General features: G+C 42.6%; 1 protein-coding gene across 5 annotated transcripts in view; it reads right to left on the minus strand.

Moving 5' to 3' along the window:
* Positions 1 to 769: 769 nt before the first annotated feature.
* The window catches only part of LOC138955715 (dynamin-like GTPase OPA1, mitochondrial), a 44,792-nt gene continuing 24,689 nt past the window's right edge, over positions 770 to 20,872 (minus strand). For 4 of the 5 annotated variants that reach the window (XM_070327267.1, XM_070327266.1, XM_070327265.1 and 1 more), the window contains 11 exons: positions 20,382 to 20,458; positions 18,851 to 18,943; positions 18,312 to 18,384; positions 17,746 to 17,904; positions 11,270 to 11,378; positions 8,801 to 8,934; positions 8,223 to 8,309; positions 6,267 to 6,383; positions 5,134 to 5,227; positions 4,665 to 4,775; positions 770 to 4,284 (listed from right to left, as the gene is read on the minus strand). In XM_070327267.1, coding sequence (XP_070183368.1) covers positions 4,220 to 4,284; positions 4,665 to 4,775; positions 5,134 to 5,227; positions 6,267 to 6,383; positions 8,223 to 8,309; positions 8,801 to 8,934; positions 11,270 to 11,378; positions 17,746 to 17,904; positions 18,312 to 18,384; positions 18,851 to 18,943; positions 20,382 to 20,458 — 1,119 coding nt within the window. In that variant the 3' untranslated portion in view covers positions 770 to 4,219. The remainder of the gene's footprint in view (positions 4,285 to 4,664; positions 4,776 to 5,133; positions 5,228 to 6,266; positions 6,384 to 8,222; positions 8,310 to 8,800; positions 8,935 to 11,269; positions 11,379 to 17,745; positions 17,905 to 18,311; positions 18,385 to 18,850; positions 18,944 to 20,381; positions 20,459 to 20,872) is intronic. The other variant, XR_011452336.1, reaches the window with a different exon arrangement.

The raw sequence follows: 20,872 nt of genomic DNA on the forward strand, positions 1-20,872 counted from the left end.
GATATGGGCAAGCAATGATCATGAGTCTTTGGTTAGACAAATACCTTACTTTTGGACTATAAGGCGCGACTTTGTTCCTCAACTTGAACTACTGCACCCCATAGATCGGTATTGCCCTATGTATGGCTGAAGAAGAGTACACAAGTACCCACATCGCTTAACAAAGAAACATAACATTCCCTCTCTTGTGGATATGCACGATTCTTACTTTCTGCTTTCAACTGAAGCAACTGCGCTTACTAAACAAACCACACAAAAAACAAAAAGAAAAGCCCCTCTGACTGTGTATAGGAAGAGAGAAAAAGGAAAATTGTGTGAGGACTGGTGTATGGTGTAGTCTTGATTACAAAATGTTGAAGAGGGGGGGGGGGGGGGGAGTGCAGGGGGGGGGGGGGGAGGGAGAGAGAGAGAGAGAGAGAGAGAGAACAAGACAGACAGAGAAAGAAAAAACTCTGATCTTTTTTTTCTCAAGGAGATAGAAATAAAGAACGATAAGGCAGATATTAATGACCGAAAGAGCTAAGGATCTGAAAGATGCTCCATTTTACCTGTGGTTCAGTTTGCCAACACTTATGCTTTCTTAACAAAGCAGGTATTATGAACTGAATAAATACAGTACTTTTTTCACAAGTATCCTCATTAACTCTGAAATCAATGACAAACAGAGTCATACCCATGTACATACAAATACCTTGCAAGCAAGAATCCAAAAATCTTACATGACATGATAATTACTCAAAATTATTGATTTCAATGAAAGACAAATTCATTGTCAATTCTGAAAGTGTGTATTTCATCATAAACACTATCATGCAACCTCAAATACAAGACATAATAGTAAATACCTAAGTCCAAGTCACAATGTTGTACGTAGGTCCAATACAAGACATAATAGTAAATACCTAAGTCCAAGTCATAATGTTGTACGTAGGTCCAATAAGTAAAGTCATTTATACATCACTAATCAAAACTGCAGTAAAACACAAACACGCCAAAATACACCTATCAAAACTATCTACTGTACACTTCTTGCACCGCTGTAAAGCCTTCTTGGTCTTTCTAACATTCAGAAACTCTAGGATAAGGATAAGATTCATATAGTCCTGTGAGGTTACCCTCATAGAAATTCGGGCTGCTTTCTCCATGGGGAAAGCGAGCTGCCATACAATATACAGCGCTACCCATTTGTTTCTTTCCTGCATGCGTGTATTGATGTTTCCAAGCCCTGAGACTTTCGCTGTGAACTTGGGTTCTTTATCGTGCGCATGCGTGCACATGGGGTAGTTTGGCCACCGAGGAAAGTCTGCACTATGTTGACTCTGGGAAATAAATCCCTCGCCGAACGTGGGGATCGAACCCACGCCGATAGCGTCAACTGGTTTTGAAGCCAGCGCCGCTACCGACTGAGCTATTTCCCCACCCATCAAAATAAGTCACTGTGAAAAGAAGCTACGTTCACAGGATTTAGGCCATGTATCTGAGACGGATTCCAATTTGAAACAAATGTTCATTGAACTCAAGTCCATCAGGTGAAGAAGTGAATTTGTGAAGAATCATCCAGGCCTATAACAGGGCTAGCCCATCTTAACCCATGAAAATAATTCACCAACGTTACGCTGAATCTGCCATGCTGTTATACTGATCCTGGCCTAAACTCTACTGTCACATCAAAGACCAAAGTCATATATACTCTTGATTATCAAAAAGATGGCATCAAATTAACTCCTTTTCTAAAGGAGTACACGTCACTGAACCTGAACCTTCGCAAATAACTGAACAAAGAATAATATCTTCCAGGAATGCTGGCATCAAGAATGATTCAAGGAGCAAAAAAACAAAAAAACAAAAAATCTGTCAGTCAAATAAATACAGCTGAGAAATGTGATTATGGCTCACACCTGAAAACTAAAATAAACGTCTGCTGTTCTATGAATTTACCCTACTCAATGTATGTTTCCGCCATCTCACAACATTTGTACAACGTGTGTGCCCCACATTACATTTTAAAGTTGCACACAAAATTCAGTCAATGTCTTGTATCAATCACTAGCAGTAGCACAAGCCCAGTGAAAGAAACAAGCTCTTTCATTATGTAGATATGAGACACGCTTCATTTGTCTTTTCAAAAGGGAAGCTCATCAATGATTTAGTGTAAATTGTCTCGGTCATGGCTGTCAATCACCACGTTTCATTTTCTACCTATAGATTTGACCAAACAATGTGGCAGTTACTAGCCAGGCTGGAAAGACTCGTCAGCCCTGATCGGCAGCTTTCCAAGGAGAAGGACACTGGGAAGTCAAACCCTGGCCAGATCAGGGTCGTTAACTGTGTCAGGAAACGCGTCTAGGACAAGGAAAAGTCCAAAATCACACTCACGAAGGCCTACCGAAGACGGCAGACATTGATCTTCAGGGTGAGGTGAGAACCGAGTGTCTACGCATCACCGATAAAAATGGTTGTGTAACCATCATCGAACGCTGAAGAAGAAGGCAGTTATTAGTTTATGTTGCGTTCACTTTTCATTTTATTCGTACACTTACACTACCTCACTCCCATTGACCGGCACTTCTTCAACTCCATTATTCTCAGTCTTCCTTGACAAAAACTAGGGACAAAATATTGCTATACATGTTCTAGACAGGACCGTCAGTAATACACCCTATTCTGTGGCCTGCACGAAGTGATATTATGAGTTATTTCTAATATGCCGAGAAAAAAGATATCAAGCATGAGCCTTTTAGGCGAATGCTGATATCGTTTGTGAGACATGTCTGTTATCATTTGCTAACAGTCAGCATATTAGAAATAACGGTTTTATTACCGTTTAATTCGACCAAAAGAAATTTCGAAGCAGCCCCGCGAATTAGACAGAACAGCCGCAATGGGAACTTGAGCGCTTCTACCTGATTATGCCTGTCAGTCAAAGAATTCTCATGACCTGGGTCAGCCTAGCTGTTCCGTGAAGCACCCACCGACAAAACTCGCTTTTCGGTATTTTTTAGATAAAGAGAGTGATATCTGACAGCATTTGAAGTGTCATTCTTTAGAATAAATCACGCTAATATTGTTGATTTAAATTTTTACTTTGTCTTGTTAATTTTTAGCTTGATAAACAAAAAGGGTCCCTGCCTGAACGTTATAACATTTAGAGGGTCATCTAGAATCCGTCCTGATTGGTCAAAAAGCCATATGGGGCACTGAATTGGTAATAAAATTCAACAAACAGAGCACCAAGTGATATAATTCAGCAAACAAACAATCTACTCCTACTGGCAGAAATTCACTCAGCGTCACAAGCAAAAACCCAACCTGTCCTGATTCTCCGACTAAAGCAACACTGCTGTACTGGACAGGAGCAGGTCATTACTATTCACTATCTGGCCTGATTCTCCGACTAAAGCAACACTGCTGTACTGGACAGGAGCAGGTCATTACTATTCACTATCTGGCCTGATTCTCCGACTAAAGCAACACTGCTGTACTGGACAGGAGCAGGTCATTACTATTCACTATCTGGCCTGCTTCAACTGATACAATCAAGCAACCAACCAATCTACTAGTGGCACAAACTCACTCGGTGTTGCAAGCATAACTTGTCCTCATCTTCCCACAAAAGCTTGGTGCAACCAAACTGAACGTACGCACAGCCATCAGTTTTAAGTCAACAGTGAGTTTACAGTATCTCGCTACGACAGAAACTCCCTCGGTGTATCCAGTCAAACCTAACTCCTACAAAAGCGACAGCTTAACTGAACACATTGATAGTCCTCACTTTCTGTTCCCTCCGAGGTTAGGTGCCGTATGCTGAAACATAATTGCCCTGATCTTTGGCGGAAACTGAATGAACATATCTACTGCCTTCACTTTCAGTTACCTGCGAGCTGAGGCTATGCCCCACCTGCCCTGATCCTTCGACACAGGTGGCAGCTGAAGTGAACATACTCACTACCCTTACTTTGAGGTCATTGTGAAAGTTTGGTTACGCCTGCTGGGAGAACTCTTCCATGCTGCAAGCAAAACCTAACCTGCACTGATTCATCTACAAAAGCGGCAACCCAGGCGAACATAGGCACTTCCCTCATCTTACGTACACAGCTAGCGCTATCTCAATCACAGAAAAGCCTATCCAGAAGGAAGTGATGAGGGAGGGGGGGCATGGGGGTGAACTATTGCATCAGGCCATGTGAAGGCAAGGGGGGGGGGGGGTGGGGGGGTCGCATCACTTCTCTTTGTTGAGAGCTTGGATGAACTCCTCCAGCTTTTCCTGAATCTGACGCACTTTTTCTGCAACACAAGAAAGAACTGGTCAGAAAGATCATTTTCAACATTGGTTGCACAAAAGTGCACAAACATGAAATAGGCAAGGAAGTCACTCTGATGGAGGTCGGAATAGGCACAGAGATACATTAATGTTCAGACAGACACTGTCACTATAAAATTGTTTTTGATTGCAACCAGAACAAGGAAAGAGACTAAAAATTGACAGTGAAAACAAACAATATCAAGCAGAAGCAAACACTGAAATCACTGAGTCACTTGTGGCATAGTCCGGAATTAAACCTCTTGAAGATTCACTCAGTGGGACTGTGAACCTCACATGGGGCTTAATCGTATTATTGCCTCACTAGTAAGATATCATATACTGAGTGACTTGTAAAACTCACTGAGTTCTTCTGCCAGCTCCACCCGTCGCCCAGTCAGGACTTTCTTCAGCTGATACTTGTCGTCCCCCATGTCTTCCAGGACCTCTTTGATGATGCGATCCAGTCGCCGCGCTGAAACATGGTCACAGATATCATATGTCACTCAACCCAATAAAAAAAAGTACGATTCATTATTTTATTAGATTTTGTTTGTGTGTGTGTGTGTGTCCTGATGATGCGCTCCAGTCGCCATGCTGAAACATGGTGATATATATATATATTTTGTTTGTGTACTGATGATGCGCTAAAGTCATCAAGCTGGAACATGGTCATACGAGGATGTTACTTAAGCACCAGACACATTTTTAATTTATTGTGTGGTCCATTTTATTTGTGGTTTGTGTGTGTGTGCGAGATAATGATGCGCTCCAGGTGCTGTCTTAAGCTCTATGCTATTGCACCCCAGCAACACACAATACACAGCATTCACCTTCGTTGTTGACGACTTGTTGGCGCAGAGCGTTACTGGTGACGTTGAGCATGCGCTGAAGTCTCCAGAACAACACCACGTCATGGCAGTCCAGCTACACAGAGAAACACACGGCAACACGTCTATATCAATCAATTTTTATTACTTTATTATACCATTCTGGGAAATGTGCTTTGCTGCCTCCAAGTGAAAAATTAGCAGCAACAAGAGTCGCTACCCAGGTGTGTGCGTGTGTACGTGTAATCAGCCATCTGCACCTCGAAAGAAATTCAAGTTTTACGCCCTCACGGCAAAGCCATTAGGGGCATTATCCCGGGTTTTAACCCGACTTTAGACGGGCGCAGTGGCGTGGTTGTAAGACGTCGGCCTCCTAATCGGGAGGTCGTGAGTTCGAATTCCGGTCGCTGCCGCCTGGTGGGTTAAGAGTGGAGATTTTTCCGATCTCCCAGGTCAACTTATGTGCAGACCTGCTTGTGACTTAACCCCCTTCGTGTGTACACGCAAGCACGAGACCAAGTGCGCACGGAAAAGATCCTGTAATCCATGTCAGAGTTCGGTGGGTTATAGAAACACAAAAATACCCAGCATGCCTCCCCCGAAATCGGCGTATGGCTGCCTGAATGGCGGGGTAAAAACGGCCATACACGTAAAATTCCAGTCGTGCTAAAAACATGAGTGAACGTGGGAGTATAAACCCATGAACGATGTAGAAGAAGAAGAGATGAGATACACAAGTGTATGCGTGTTTAGGTGGTATCAGCCATCTGCACTTATGGCAGAATGACCGAGGTTTTTTTACGTGCCACTGTGGTGACACGGGGGTGGGAGATGGATACCGTCTCTGGGTCTGCACATAAAGTTGACCTGTGTCCGTCCCGGCCCGTATTCGAACCAGCGACCTTTCGATCACAAGTCCAGTGCTCTACCACCTGAGCTACCCGGGCCCCCCTATCTGCACCTCTCGCACTGAGGTCTTTATATGCCACAGTGGTGACACCGAGATGGGACATCGAAATCAACTCTGAGCCTGCATATAAAAAATGACCCGTGTCCATCCCGGCCCATTTCTGTCAAGTGTAATGAAGTGACCGCCTGAACTATTTGATGCCCCGTGATAACAATTGTCCGCTTACCCCTGTGTCCTGAAATCCTCTCTGGTAGTAGTAGAACCCTTTCTTGCACTGCTGAGCCTGCTGCAAGGCACGCTTGAAGAAGTTTTGGCGAAAGACGTAGTACCACGTTTCACGAATCTGCAGGAAAAAGGGCACAATGACCAAAAGTGATAAAGTTCTCAATACCTCATTAATACATTATTCGAACAGAAATGAATACACGCATGACACTGACACAAACACTGACACAAACACTGACACAAACACTAACACAAACACTGACACTCACACAAACACTGACACAAACACTGATACTCACACAAACACTGACACTCACTCAAACACTCACACAAACACTCACACAAACACAAGCACTCACACAAACACTGACATTCACACAAACACTGACACTCACAAACGCTGACACTCACACAAACACTGACACTAACACACACAAACACTGATACTCCCACAAACAACTCACACTCACACGCTGACACTCACACAAATACTGACACTCACACAAACACACACACAAAAACAAACACTCACACAAACGCTCACACATGCACTGACAAAAAACACTGACATTCTCACAAACATTGACACTCACGCCCATAAACGCTGACACTCTCACAAACACTGATACTACAACAAACACTGACACTCACACACAACAAGAAGGGCAAAGCCCATACGACTCACATGCTTGACCTAAACCTAGCAATGACATCATACACTAAGAACTGCTTTACACATTTTTCCTACCAAAATACATGTGACCTTGACCCAAGGTCAAGGTCATCCAAGGTCATGCAACACAAAGCTGTTAATTCAAGACATAGGAAGTACAATGGTGCTTATTGGCTCTTTCTACCATGAGATATGGTCACTTTTAGTGGTTCACTACCTTATTTTGGTCACATTTCATAAGGGTCAAAGTGACCTTGACCTTGATCATATGTGACCAAATGTGTCTCATGATGAAAGCATAACATGTGCCCCACATAATTTTTAAGTTTGAAACAGTTATCTTCCATAGTTCAGGGTCAAGGTCACTTCAAAATATGTATACAATCCAACTTTGAAGAGCTCCTGTGACCTTGACCTTGAAGCAAGGTAAACCAAACTGGTATCAAAAGATGGGGCTTACTTTGCCCTATATATCATATATAGGTGACGTATTCAATCTCAAAAACTTCAGAGAAAATGTGAAAAATGTGAAAAATAGCTGTTTTTTAGACAACATTTATGGCCCCTGCGACCTTGACCTTGAAGCAAGGTCAAGATGCTATGTATGTTTTTTGGCGCCTTGTCATCATACACCATCTTGCCAAATTTGGTACTGATAGACTGAATAGTGTCCAAGAAATATCCAACGTTAAAGTTTTACGGACGGACGGACGGACGGACGTCCGGACGTCCGGACGGACGGACGGACGGACGGACGACTCGGGTGAGTACATAGACTCACTTTTGCTTCGCATGTGAGTCAAAAACGCTGACACTGACACAAACACTGACACAAAAACACTGACACAAACACTGACACAAACACTGACACAAACAATGACACTCACACAAACACCCACACAAACACTGACACTAACACAAACACTGACACTGACACTGACACTAACACAAACACTGACAAAAACACTGACAATCACACAAACACTGACACTCACACAAACACCGACACCCACACAAACACTGACACTGACACAAACACAGTCAGTGGCTAGGAACAGTGCTGGAATCAAGCAAGAGCTGTTCCATCTCTTGACATTAATCATTTTTTTAATATTTTTTATAATTTACTTACAAACTAATTTTATTTTACAAAATTTGACTTTTGCTGAATTTTGCAAAATTAAAGGAACACTATACCGAGCAAGGCACAAACCACCTTCTCCTGTAAGACAACTTAATGCCACTCAATCACGGCTAGAACATCAGTTTATATGTGCAACTCACGTAATCTTCATCCACATCATAGCCCTTGTTCTGCAGGTTTTTCCTTGCTGCTGTCAACTCATCAGCTCCAAGGTGCAACTTGTGTTGCTTGGGAAAGTGAAAACACACCAAAATATCAATACTACTCACTGGTCTGTAAGCGGGCATCATTCAGATGACACCATCAAACGGTAAAAACAGACACAAAAACACAGAGAAAGAAAACACCAGGAAGACAAACACATTTTAAATGCGAACTGTGCCCCATATATGTCGAAGAAGACTATCTTTCCTGACATTTTTAATAAATTTTTATTTTGAAGGGGGACAATTTTTTTCTAGGGTAGAGAGAAAAACATAGGGTTGGTCGGGGCACTGGAAACTCTTGAGTTTGTGTTATAGGCCTTTTGGTCAAATATTGAAATCTTGCACAAAACAGCAACTTGAAATCTACCAGACCAACTTACAGGGGAAGAAAGGAGCATTTTCTCCAACTCCTGTTTGAGGGTTGGTCGGGGAACTGGAAACTGGATTTTAGGCCTTTTGGTATTGAAATCTTGCACCAAAACAGCAACTTGAAATATACAATCCAAACTTACAGGGGAAGAGACGAGCATTGTTTCTAACTCCTGTTTGACGGCGTAGCGGTCGCGGTGATCGTCTGTGCTGTACTTCCAGCGAGCCCACTGGTCCCACATCCCCGGCCCTGTCATCTCCTGCAGTTGTTCCTCCGCTGGATAACCACAAACAGGCTAATTAACATTCGGATCTTGCATGTACTGTGGAACCCCCCTTTTAAGACCTCCAAAAATGTGAGAAAACTCATGTCTTAAAAAGGAGGGGGTCTTAAAATGGAGGTAAATTTACAAGGGTTATGAACAGAAAATGTGAGGTTTTTAAAGACAGTGGCACCGACATTCCTCCCTGGAGCGTCTGTAAAATGGAGAAAGCCTTACATTGGGGGGTTGTACAGGTTTTTAAAGACAGTGGCACCGACATTCCTCCCTGGAGCGTCTGTAAAATGGAGAAAGCCTTACATTGGGGGGTTGTACAGGTTTTTAAAGACAGTGGCACCGACATTCCTCCCTGGAGCGTCTGTAAAATCGGTAAGTCTGTTATATGAAGTCTTATATCGCGCACGTATCTCCAGACTCGGACTCAAGGCGCAGGGATCTATTTATGCTGTGTGAGATGGAATTTTTTTACACAATACATCACGCATTCACATCGACCAGCAGATCGCAGCCATTACGGCGCATATCCTACTTTTCACGGCCTATTATTCCAAGTCACACGGGTATTTTGGTGGACATTTTTTATCTATGCCTAACCAATTTTGCCAGGAAAGACCCTTTTGTCAATCGTGGGATCTTTAACGTGCACACCCCAATGTAGTGTACACGAAGGGACCTCGGTTTTTCGTCTCATCCGAAAGACTAGCACTTGAACCCACCACCTAGGTTAGGAAAGGGAGGAGAAAATTGCTAACGCCGTGACCCAGGGTCGAACTCGCAACCTCTCGCTTCTGAGCGCAAGTGCGTTACCACTCGGCCACCCAAGTCCAAGTGGCAAGTCTGGCAGTGGAATGAAAATTCAGATGTGGATGGAGCAGTGAATACTGGGACGGGGCGGTGTGAGAGAGATGTGGATGGAGCAGTGGATACTGGGACGGGGCGGTGTGGATGGAGCAGTGACTACTGGGACGGGGCAGTGTGAGAGAGATGTGGATGGAGCAGTGGATACTGGGACGGGGCGGTGTGAGAGAGATGTGGATGGAGCAGTGGATACTGGGACGGGGCGGTGTAAGAGAGGTGTGGATGGAGCAGTGGATACTGGGACGGGGCGGTGTGAGAGAGATGTGGATGGAGCAGTGGATACTGAGACGGGCGGTGTGAGAGAGATGTGGATGGAGCAGTGACTACTGGGACGGGGTGGTGTGGATGGAGCAGTGACTACTGGGACGGGGCGGTGTGGATGGAGCAGTGACTAAAGGGACGGGGCAGTGTGAGAGAGATGTGGATGGAGCAGTGGATACTGAGACGGGCGGTGTGAGAGAAATGTGGATGGAGCAGTGGATACTGGGACGGGGCGGTGTGAGAGAGATGTGGATGGAGCAGTGGATACTGAGACGGGCGGTGTGAGAGAGATGTGGATGGAGCAGTGGATACTGGGACGGGGTGATGTGAGAGAGATGTGGATGGAGCAGTGGATACTGAGACGGGCGGTGTGAGAGAGATGTGGAAGGAGCAGTGGATACTGGGACGGGGCGGTGTGAGAGAGATGTGGATGGAGCAGTGGATACTGAGACGGGCGGTGTGAGAGAGATGTGGATGGAGCAGTGGATACTGGGACGGGGTGGTGTGAGAGAGATGTGGATGGAGCAGTGGATACTGGGACGGGGCGGTGTGAGAGAGATGTGGATGGAGCAGTGGATACTGGGACGGGGCGGTGTGAGAGAGATGTGGATGGAGCAGTGGATACTGGGACGGGGCGGTGTGAGAGAGATGTGGATGGAGCAGTGGATACTGAGACGGGCGGTGTGAGAGAGATGTGGATGGAGCAGTAGATACTGGGACGGGGTGGTGTGAGAGAGATGTGGATGGAGCAGTGGATACTGAGACGGGCGGTGTGAGAGAGATGTGGAAGGAGCAGTGGATACTGGGACGGGGCGGTGTGAGAGAGATGTGGATGGAGCAGTGGATACTGAGACGGGCGGTGTGAGAGAGATGTGGATGGAGCAGTGGATACTGGGACGGGTGGTGTGAGAGAGATGTGGATGGAGCAGTGGATACTGGGACGGGGTGGTGTGAGAGAGATGTGGATGGAGCAGTGGATACTGAGACGGGCGGTGTGAGAGAGATGTGGATGGAGCAGTGGATACTGGGACGGGGCGGTGTGAGAGAGATGTGGATGGAGCAGTGGATACTGGGATGGGGCGGTGTGAGAGCACACCGAGACAAGGAACAGGTGTTGGGACAGCAGCAAAAAAATAATAATGAAAAAATAAATACAGTGGCACCCCACTGACTTGTGTTTCTATTTTGCTTCTATCTGCTTGAGGAACTTACTCTGTTTGAGTCGTTCCCTGAGTATCTCTTCCATGAATTTGATGGCTGAGTCCCACTGTGCTTTGTCCGACACAGACCGGTCTTCCAGAATGTTCAGCTGTATCACCCGCTGCAATATGAATAAAGATTTCAATTTAGAACAAGGCAATGCCAGGCACAGTATAACGCATATACAGCTATACATCAAACCACCCTCTGCAACTATAAATACATTTTCTCATTGGTGCATTTTTCAATCAAATTGATTGAAATTTTGGCCAAGCAATCTTCTACGAAGGCCGGACTTCGGTATTGCATTTCAGCATGTAGGCTTAAGGGGAGACAGGGTAGGCAAGCACTTTTTTTTTTTATTTTGGAAACAGCTTGCTGCTTGTTTGATTTTTGCAAGCAGAATAACCTAATTAAGGGAAACCATTTTAAATTTTGAGTGAAAAGCAATTTTGGGGGGTTTTATTCACCAAAATGTGAAAAAAACGTTATAAAATGTGCTTTTTTTAAAATGTTGCAGTTTGTGAACCAGTGCATGTTTTGATCCAATTTTTCTTCTTTGCAGCAATATGTGTGTGTTTAATAATTCTGTGCATCGAAAAGCATTTCTAAGCAATATATTATTTTAATTTAGCATTTTCAGTTACCGGTTCAGTTCTGATAAGAAAAATACATGAGATCCTAACTGTCAGACTCATAAAAACCCAACCAATGCACTGAACTCTTATTCCATGCACAGAACTGATGCTGTACAACTCATAAACAACATATACAAAAACTGAACAAATCCATCAAGCCTTTCAAAAGTTGCAACATTTTAATTGTAGCGTTTTGTCTGAAAATTACATTCAGAGAAAACAGCATTTTAAAGATTTGAACCAGTACATACAAAAACAAGTAGCACAGTGCACCCTGAATTCATATGTTTTTATCAGAATGACCACTTTACTATGATGGGGAAATGATTTGACGATCAAATTATCCGGACTTTTTTTAAAAAATCATTTGAAAACTCATCTATGTTAGTGCAGATATGAATCAAAACGAAACTGTCGGACTCATAAAAACACAAGGAATCCACTGTATTCTTATTCCATGCACAGAAATGGTGCTTCACAAATCATAAACAACATATACAAAATTGGAACAAATCCATCTAGCCATTCAAAAGTTACAACATTTTAATTACCACATTTTGTCTCAAATTACATGTAGAGAAAACAGCATGTAAAAGAGTCTCACTAGTACCCCGGTAAACTAGTACCACAGTAGAGCTTGAATTAATGGGGTGGTTTTTTTTTAACCAGAATAACACTTTAACTATGATGGGGAAATGATTTGATAATCAAATTATCAGATTTTTTTAATTTAAAAAAAAATCATATGAAAACATTAAAAAAGTCAATTATCTGTGTTTGTGCTGATATGAAAATATTGATCAGAACCAAACTGTCAGACTCATAAAAACCCAACGGATGCACTGATTTCTTATTCCATTGCATAGAAATGATGCTTCACAAATCATCAACAGCATTACATAATTTATATACACAAAAGGAACAAAGCTATCAAGCCCTTCAAAAGTTGCAACATTTTAATTACAGTATTTCTGTGCTCAATCCTAACACTGCAGCAAATTTCTGTAAAGCTGAATGTCCCTTTCCATGTACCAACATGGTCATACGCGGATTATTTTAAATGCAACTTTACCACCCGAAGCGTTGCAAACACCGGAAGAAGAGTAAACAACTGCAGACTTGAATGGACACTCATATGCACTCCAGATGCAGGGCCTGTGCAAATCCTTGGGCTGATGCATCACCTTCTTTCATAATCAGACTGCTATCAGACAAGCATTCAGTACAGGATATAGACCTTTCAGCAATAGATTGAGCTGATCAATGTTGACAAAAGCCCAACACATGTCAGCGGAGTGACGTTGCACAGTACCAGTATCCATATCTGCTTGTGATGGGTCAGAAGATGGCAAAGTATCTGTATCTTCTTATGGTTGGTCAGAAGATGGCAAAGCTGATGTTTCTGCTGTGGAAGAGGGTAGTTCCGGTTTAGCAAACTTTTCCATCAGGTCAATCTTTCTCCTCGCTGCCACCACAGGAGGACCGGTTCTCCCCTTGCTCCAACCTAATAAATACACAAACACTGATTTAATATTTGATACAACTGTCCATGGTTTTTGTTTGTAATAAGCTGCAAATTTTAAGACTCAATATAAACGTCAACAAGTGCTTGTACTTTATTTTGCAAATGACCATGTTACATGGGGTGTACCTCAACTTTTTGGCTAGGCCGGTAAATCAGAAATCCCAATCAGCCCCCAACCACTGAACCAGGCGGGTTTTCTTACAACCACCTCAGCGGCTCGTACCCACATATGTCGGTTGACGAACACACACACACACACACACACAAAAGACATTCATTAATTTAACAGTGACTCATACTCATTACATGTGGATTTGCACTACTTATTAATACCCAAACACACACAACTTAATGACAAAAAAGTGTATGTTTTAATATATATAATGATAAATAATTGAAAATAAAAGCAGCCACGAAAAAGCAAAAGAAATCAAAGTATTCTCACCCTGTCACACACTAAACCTCACAGAAGGTTATCCCATATGTATAAGTTACAGCTCCGTCCATCCATGGTATCGCCTGATATTTTGTCGAGACTGGGTCAATGAATATGATGACGTCACTCGAGGCTCTGCCGAGAGTGACGTCATTATATTCTTTCACCCCGTCGAGACAAAATATCACGCGATACCATGCATGGACGGAACTGTAACGTATATATGGCATGACCAAAGTAAAGAGAATTTGTCACGGGATGTGGCAACAAATCATTGGAAATTCACCATGGGCAATCAACCCAAGCCTAGAAGTTGTAGAACTATATTTTGTTTCAGTCTTGGCAAGGCCAGTTTTGTCCAGTTCCGGAAAAGACATAATGAATTCATTCACCCTGCCGAGACGAAAAAAAACAATTCCATGGATAAAAACGTATAAGCTTATTATCCCGTGACGCATCAAAGCTAAATTTTGTTTTGAAATGTCATTACAACGTACAGATAACTTATAACGACATAATCGCCTTCACAAGACAGGAAAAACGCACACTTTGTTTTTCGTCTGCTACAAATCTAGTCTTGTTGGTTGACGGAGAGAATAAAGCTTCAATCATACCTTCATCAACAGGAATAAATGCTCAATCCGCTGTCAGTTCGCAACTGAACCTTGTTTTTTTCTTTAACTTTTTGGTTAACATTGAAACAGCAATCCAAAAGAGTGTTTCAGCTGTTTCAAGACAGAGGCTTAGCTCCTTCTTTTGAGTTGCTTTTCAAATGACTAAAATGACACCGGAAGCGAACAAATTGTCGCGTAGACTGTCGTCACAAAAAGACGTCATGACAAAGTTACACGCAAAGCGAAAGAGACTTTGACGTCATTTACTTTTGTTTGGAATTTTCCGCCTGTTCCTAGCTTTTCAGTGAAGACCTGACGTGAGTAAGCTTACCCTTTGCAGCTGTGAAATAATCAGTCTTGTGTCTCGGTCGTGTAGGTACAGAGTTTGCTTCTGCAATCATTGTGTTCGTGTTGATGACGGCTTCATAAGATTTCCATTTTCTTGTTTCTGCGGCTGCGCAAGTTATTTTGCCTAGGTCATGGCCGAACTTTAGGCCTACGGAGAAATATCGCTGGATATTTTCTCCCTAGATTAACAGAGACAAAGAAGGGAAGTCATGCTGTATATATACATACCAGCCCCTATCACAAAATGTACATGTCAAGTTTACAATGGGATTTGAGTAACCACACAATCACATACAATGATACACTCAGGAACTAATACTGAAACTAGCTGAATTATTTTCTTTCTTTCTTCCTTTCTTTTCATATTTTTCTTTTAAAATTAATTCATTTCATCACACTTGCTATGTATTTGCTTGTTTCTTGTCTGTTGTCTGTTTTGTGTGTGTGTTCTGTGTGTGTGTATACATTTTCAGATTTCCTAAACCTAGCACTGTTTGCAGGTGATCTTTATGCTTTTGATTCATGAGTTGCATCCCCAGTCCTTTAGTTTAACTCTTTTTTTTCTTTGGTGAAGTAAATTGGATCTATTTTTTTATTCCTTAGTTAATGGAAAAGATTTGACAACAATATTGCTGTCAATGATAGGTTGGTCAGCCATGCTGGTGTAAACCAATCCTTTAGAATTAGAGAACGCTCTCTAGTAGGGTACTTATTTTCCTACGGTCAATGACCAGAAACAGAAACTGTGTCAGTCGTACATCGCTCAGATGCTGCTTCTCAGTTTGACCACAGACAAAGAATAATGATGACATGTTACACCATAGTAAGCTCTCAAGGACTGGCCAGCGAAGAACAATAAAATAGGGGTTGTGAAGACGATATCACAGAGATGATCGAGGGAGGGAGGGGGGGGGGGGGGGGGGGGGGGGGGGTTGCGGCGGCGGCATGGTCAGTAAATTGGATCAAGAAACCCGCAAAATACTTCAGACACAAACTGTTTATCATTTACATGCAAACCCTAACACATTCTTACAACAACAACAACATAACAATGTGCAATAAATCACGTTGTCAAACAAACAAGATCGAAAAGAGAAAGAAGCAAAACCCACCTCGTCGAGTCAAGAATCTTAGAATGTCGTCTGCTTCAATTCGATCATGTTGGTTCATTTCGGAGTGTTGTACTTCGTTCTACTGTTCGCTGCTGCTGGTTCATCTTTCTCTGATATTTCTTGCCACTATGCCGAACATTTCCAATGTTAGGGTTGTTCTCCGCAGCTCAAAACTTTGAAAAATGCTGCTGAATCGGTGAAAAAGTCATGGATTTGTTGACACCGGGGGACTGATAAGTTGTCTACTGCGCTTGCGCCAAATGCCTTTGACCTACATATATTTGCATATATTAATTCCGGGGTTTCGGTTGGAACGGATTCTCTCTCTTTGTGCCTATGTCAACGGAAATTCCCCAACGGTGATGACGTCATCTTGAAGAACGGAAATTTCCACACAGTTTGAACAGCGAAGGGTCATGTCATGTGCGCACATTTACCAGCACGGAGTATCCAAAGTAGACCATTTTTTCGATTTTTTTGATAAAACACAGACAAAAACAACAAAACATCGGTTTGAAAATGGTTTTATTTACATGAATACATGTCTAAAATGACAAAAGCAGATTATTGAATGCATTCCAGGATGTTCAAAGGTGTGAAAAATGCAACAACCCCAAAAAGGTATATGAGACCAAAAATAACTCATTTTGCCTGCCCGGTCTCGCCTTAAAAATTAATTAATGACTTTGGTCATTAAAAATCTGAAAATTGTAATTAAAATTATTTTTTTATAAAACGATCCAAAATTACCTTTATTTTATTCTTCATCATGTTCTGATTCCAAAAACATATAAATATGTTATATTCGGATTAAAAACAAGCTCTGAAAATTAAAAATATAAAAATAATGATTAAAATTAAATTTTCGAAATCGTTTTAAAAACAATTTCTTCTTATTCCTTGTCGGTTCCTGATTCCAAAAACATAGATATATGTTTGGATTAAAAACACACTCAGAAAGTTAAAACGAAGAGAGGTACAGTAAAACGTGCTATGCAGCACAGCGCAACCGCTACCGCACTAAACAGGCTCGTCACTTTCACTACCTTTTGCACTAGCGGCGGGCTACGGTCATTGTGAAAAAATGCAGTGCGTTCAGTTTCATTCTGTGAGTTCCACAGCTTGACTAAATGTAGTAATTTCGCCTTACGCGACTTAATTGTTCTTCTTCTTGTCGATCACATGTCTATACTGTTAGACCAGACAGCGAGACAAATGATAATGTCTTCTCCAGGTCACATCATAGTACAAAGGAAATGACAGCCGCGGTGTTTCTTCTTCTTCTTCTTCTTCTTCTGCGTTGTGGGCTGAAACTCCCACTTACACTCGTGTTTTTTGCACGAGTGGAATTTTACGTGTATGACCGTTTTTTACCCCGCCATTTAGGCAGCCATACGCCGTTTTCGGAGGAAGCCGCGGTGTTGAATTGGTTGAAACTGAGATTTGTTATTATTTCAACGAATCAGACCCTGCGGTTTGTTCACACCCGTTTGGGTTTCACCCACTTGGCTTCGGGCTCCTCAGCCCAAGTATCCACATATTTTGACAAGGAAGGACAGAAAAATCTGACTTTTACCTGCTACGAAGTACCATCAGGATATGAATTCCAAACCCCCCTGAAAGCGGCGTATGGCTGCCTGAATGGCGGGGTAAGAACGGTCATACACGTAAAAACCCACTCGTGCAAAAACATGAATGAACGTTGGTGTTTCAGCCCATGAACGAAGGAGAAGAAGAAGAGAAGAACTCCAAAACTTCCACTTGGAAAGGGGAGCCACTACCACGGGATGTAAATGGCAAACAGTGGCTACGTACCAAGCTGTCCTCGGCCTTGCTCTCCCACTGGTGCTTGGTCTTGCACGTCTCGATCACGCTCATCTTCAGCTTGTCGAAAATGGCGTCCTCTTCGCTCTTCTGCTTCTTGTTCTTTAGCAGAAGCTTGGTAAACTCCTCGTGGAGCGTGTCCCAGCCAACCTGAAACATTACCGCCATACAGTTGGTATGGTAGTTTATACTTCTCTTTCCTTCAAATGGCATCTGTACTGTTTGAAATTTATTATACTAAAAAATTTAGGATCATGTTTTCTTCCACACAGATGCTTACATGTAAGGAATCACACACACGCGCACCCACACACACGCACCTACACACGCATGCATGCATATGCACACACACAGCACTCTATAAATATCACACACACCGCACTCTATAAACATCACACACACCGCACTCTATAAATATCACACACACCGCACTCTATAAATATCACACACGCCGCACTCTATAAATATCACACACACCAAAACCAGGATGTAATTTTGCACATTAAGAAAGGCTAAATTCTCTGATCAGTTCTGAACATTCACTGGCAGATACTGACCTCAACACACTTCTTGGGGAGTTGCACATCTGCCCACTGTTTCAGTTTGATGTCCACAGTCGTGTTGAATGTCCTGTAAATATACATTTTTTTAAATAAATAAATAAAGCAGTATGGTTAGCAGACAGAAATAGTGTTTGATTTTTAACAGGACACGCGTTTTTTTCCTCGAATTCTTGTTTTAGATAGGATTCATATGACAAGCCCTTAGTCCATGTAGTTACAGTTGAATTGAAACACAGATTCACGAACGCTATTGGCCTTCGGGCCTACGTGTTTACTATCGTTATGAAACCAAAATATGCCTGAGCACTTTGAACTGAATTGAGCTTGAGGTCGACCTTGTAAAGACTTTGCGAAGACCTTTTTACCAAAAATTCAGTGCCAAAGTTTTGTGCTGCCAGCTTCGTGAAGACTTTGCCAAGTTGACTCCGCCAGTTAATTTGGGTCTTCAGCAGGCAACAAATAAGCAGATGTCACTGGGATAATTTGGCAGATGGCCTCGCTCACACATTTCATAATCCTTGCTTTCAACTTACCCAGAATTCTGTGCCTGGGCTGCCGGCAGGTAGATGTTTTCAATGACGTGGGTTGCGCTTCTTTCCCACAGTTTCTTGTTGAACGCTTCTTCCCTGAAAGAAGGGAGAAGACTAGTTTCTTAGCACTGAAAACATAACGTATTGCCATGGCAAAGATATTGCACCTGCAACAACATAGGGATTGTGATTTACTTGTTCCTCTGACCTTGCTATCCCTTGTGTGCACAATGACAGTTTTTCGCTCACGAAGTGTAGCCTATGCGATGATAAACTTTGTCTGTCTGTGCGTGCGTGCGTGAGATCCAGGGTCTCGCTTTCTTGCACAGTTTCACCTATGCTTACTGTGTGTGTGTGTGTGTGTGTGTGTGTGTGTGTGACGGAGTGATTGAGTTTGTGTTACTGTTTGTCGATTTCTTACGTGAGCCTTGAAGGCTTCGCCTCTTGTTAGTTGTGTTCTCACCTGAAGACTACACTCAACTTTGAATTGAACTAAATGGATAAAAACGATCAGCTCCAAAACACATTTGCTTTCAAGTTAGCTTGCCATTGTTGACCATGAATTCACCCTTTCTCATGTACAAAACCACCATTCTTGACCATGAATTCACCCTTTCTCATGTACAAAACCACCATTCTTGACCATGAATTCACCCTTTCTCATGTACAAAACCAGGCTATCTTGAAATGAAATTTCATTTTCCATTTTTAATTCGACCAAACAAGTCTTAAATGTTCCTTCCCTTGGAGCACAGCGGTTAGCAATTATCCCAATGTAATCAAGTACAACGGTTGTACATGTCAGGCTATTCCAAGACAAATATTTCCAGGTTGGTGATGTGACACAGCTCTCATCATTCCATTTTTACTGAGCAAAGATCTTTCTTTATCTTTATTTGGTGTTTAACGTCGTTTTTAACCGTTCAAGGTTATATCGCGACGGGGAAAGGGGTGGGATGGGATAGAGCCACTTGTTAATTGTTTCTTGTTCACAAAAGCACTAATCAAAAAATTGCTCCAGGGGCTTGCAACATAGTACAATATATTACTATTATTACCTTACTGGGAGAATGCAAGTTTCCAGTACAAAGGACTTAACATTTCTTACATACTGCTTGACTAAAATCTTTACAAACATTGACTATATTCTATACAAGAAACACTTAACAAGGGTAAAAGGAGAAACAGAATCCATTAGTCGCCTCTTACGACATGCTGCAGAGCATCGGGTAAATTCTTCCCCCTAACCCGCGGGGAAGTTACTGAGCAAAGATACCAAATTGAAAGACTGGTCTTGTTTAAGGCGGTCCTTAATTAAGCCCGAAGTCGACTTCTCGAAGTCTTTGTGAAGTCTTTTTACCGAAAACTAAGTGCTCAAGCTCCAAGCGGCCAGCTTCATGAAGTCGACTTTGCCCAGTTAAGGACAGGCTTAACACATGAAAGAACATTTGTGGACGAATACGCTACTTCTGATGGGAGAAAATATCCAATGTGCCGTCTTTCTGTCTGTGTGATTGCACAAGCGTGTACTGACCACTGCTTGGGGGTGACTTGACTCAAGTTGATGATTTCATCCAGAATCTCTCCTCTTGCCTTCTCGAAAAGTTCTTCCTGCAAAAAAGCAAGTGTGCAGACCCATACAGAATGATTCACACATCACTGACTCAGCCCTGCCTAAAAAGAAGTATGGCTGCCTAAATGGCCCGTTAGAAAAGGGTCATGCACATAGAAGTCTGCTGATAAAAAACTCAAGTGTATGTACATGGAAGTTTTACCCAATGAATGCAAAAGAAGAAGAAGTTCAGCACAGCATAAACTGTGTGTTGGTGTGTATGTCAGTGTATGTGTGGGCGTGTGTGTGTGTGTGTCAGTGTGTGTGTGGGTGTGTGTGTGTGCGTGATTTTACCAACACTACGCGAAATTCCTTGTGCTTTAAATGTTTTTTAATGTCACTTGGCTCAATTGTATTCTGTAACACCCCCCCCCCCCCCCCCCCCCTTCTTCCAGATAATTCAACCTACCTGC

Source organism: Littorina saxatilis, unplaced genomic scaffold (assembly GCF_037325665.1).
Source record: "Littorina saxatilis isolate snail1 unplaced genomic scaffold, US_GU_Lsax_2.0 scaffold_383, whole genome shotgun sequence".
Taxonomy (NCBI): Eukaryota; Metazoa; Mollusca; class Gastropoda; order Littorinimorpha; family Littorinidae; genus Littorina; species Littorina saxatilis.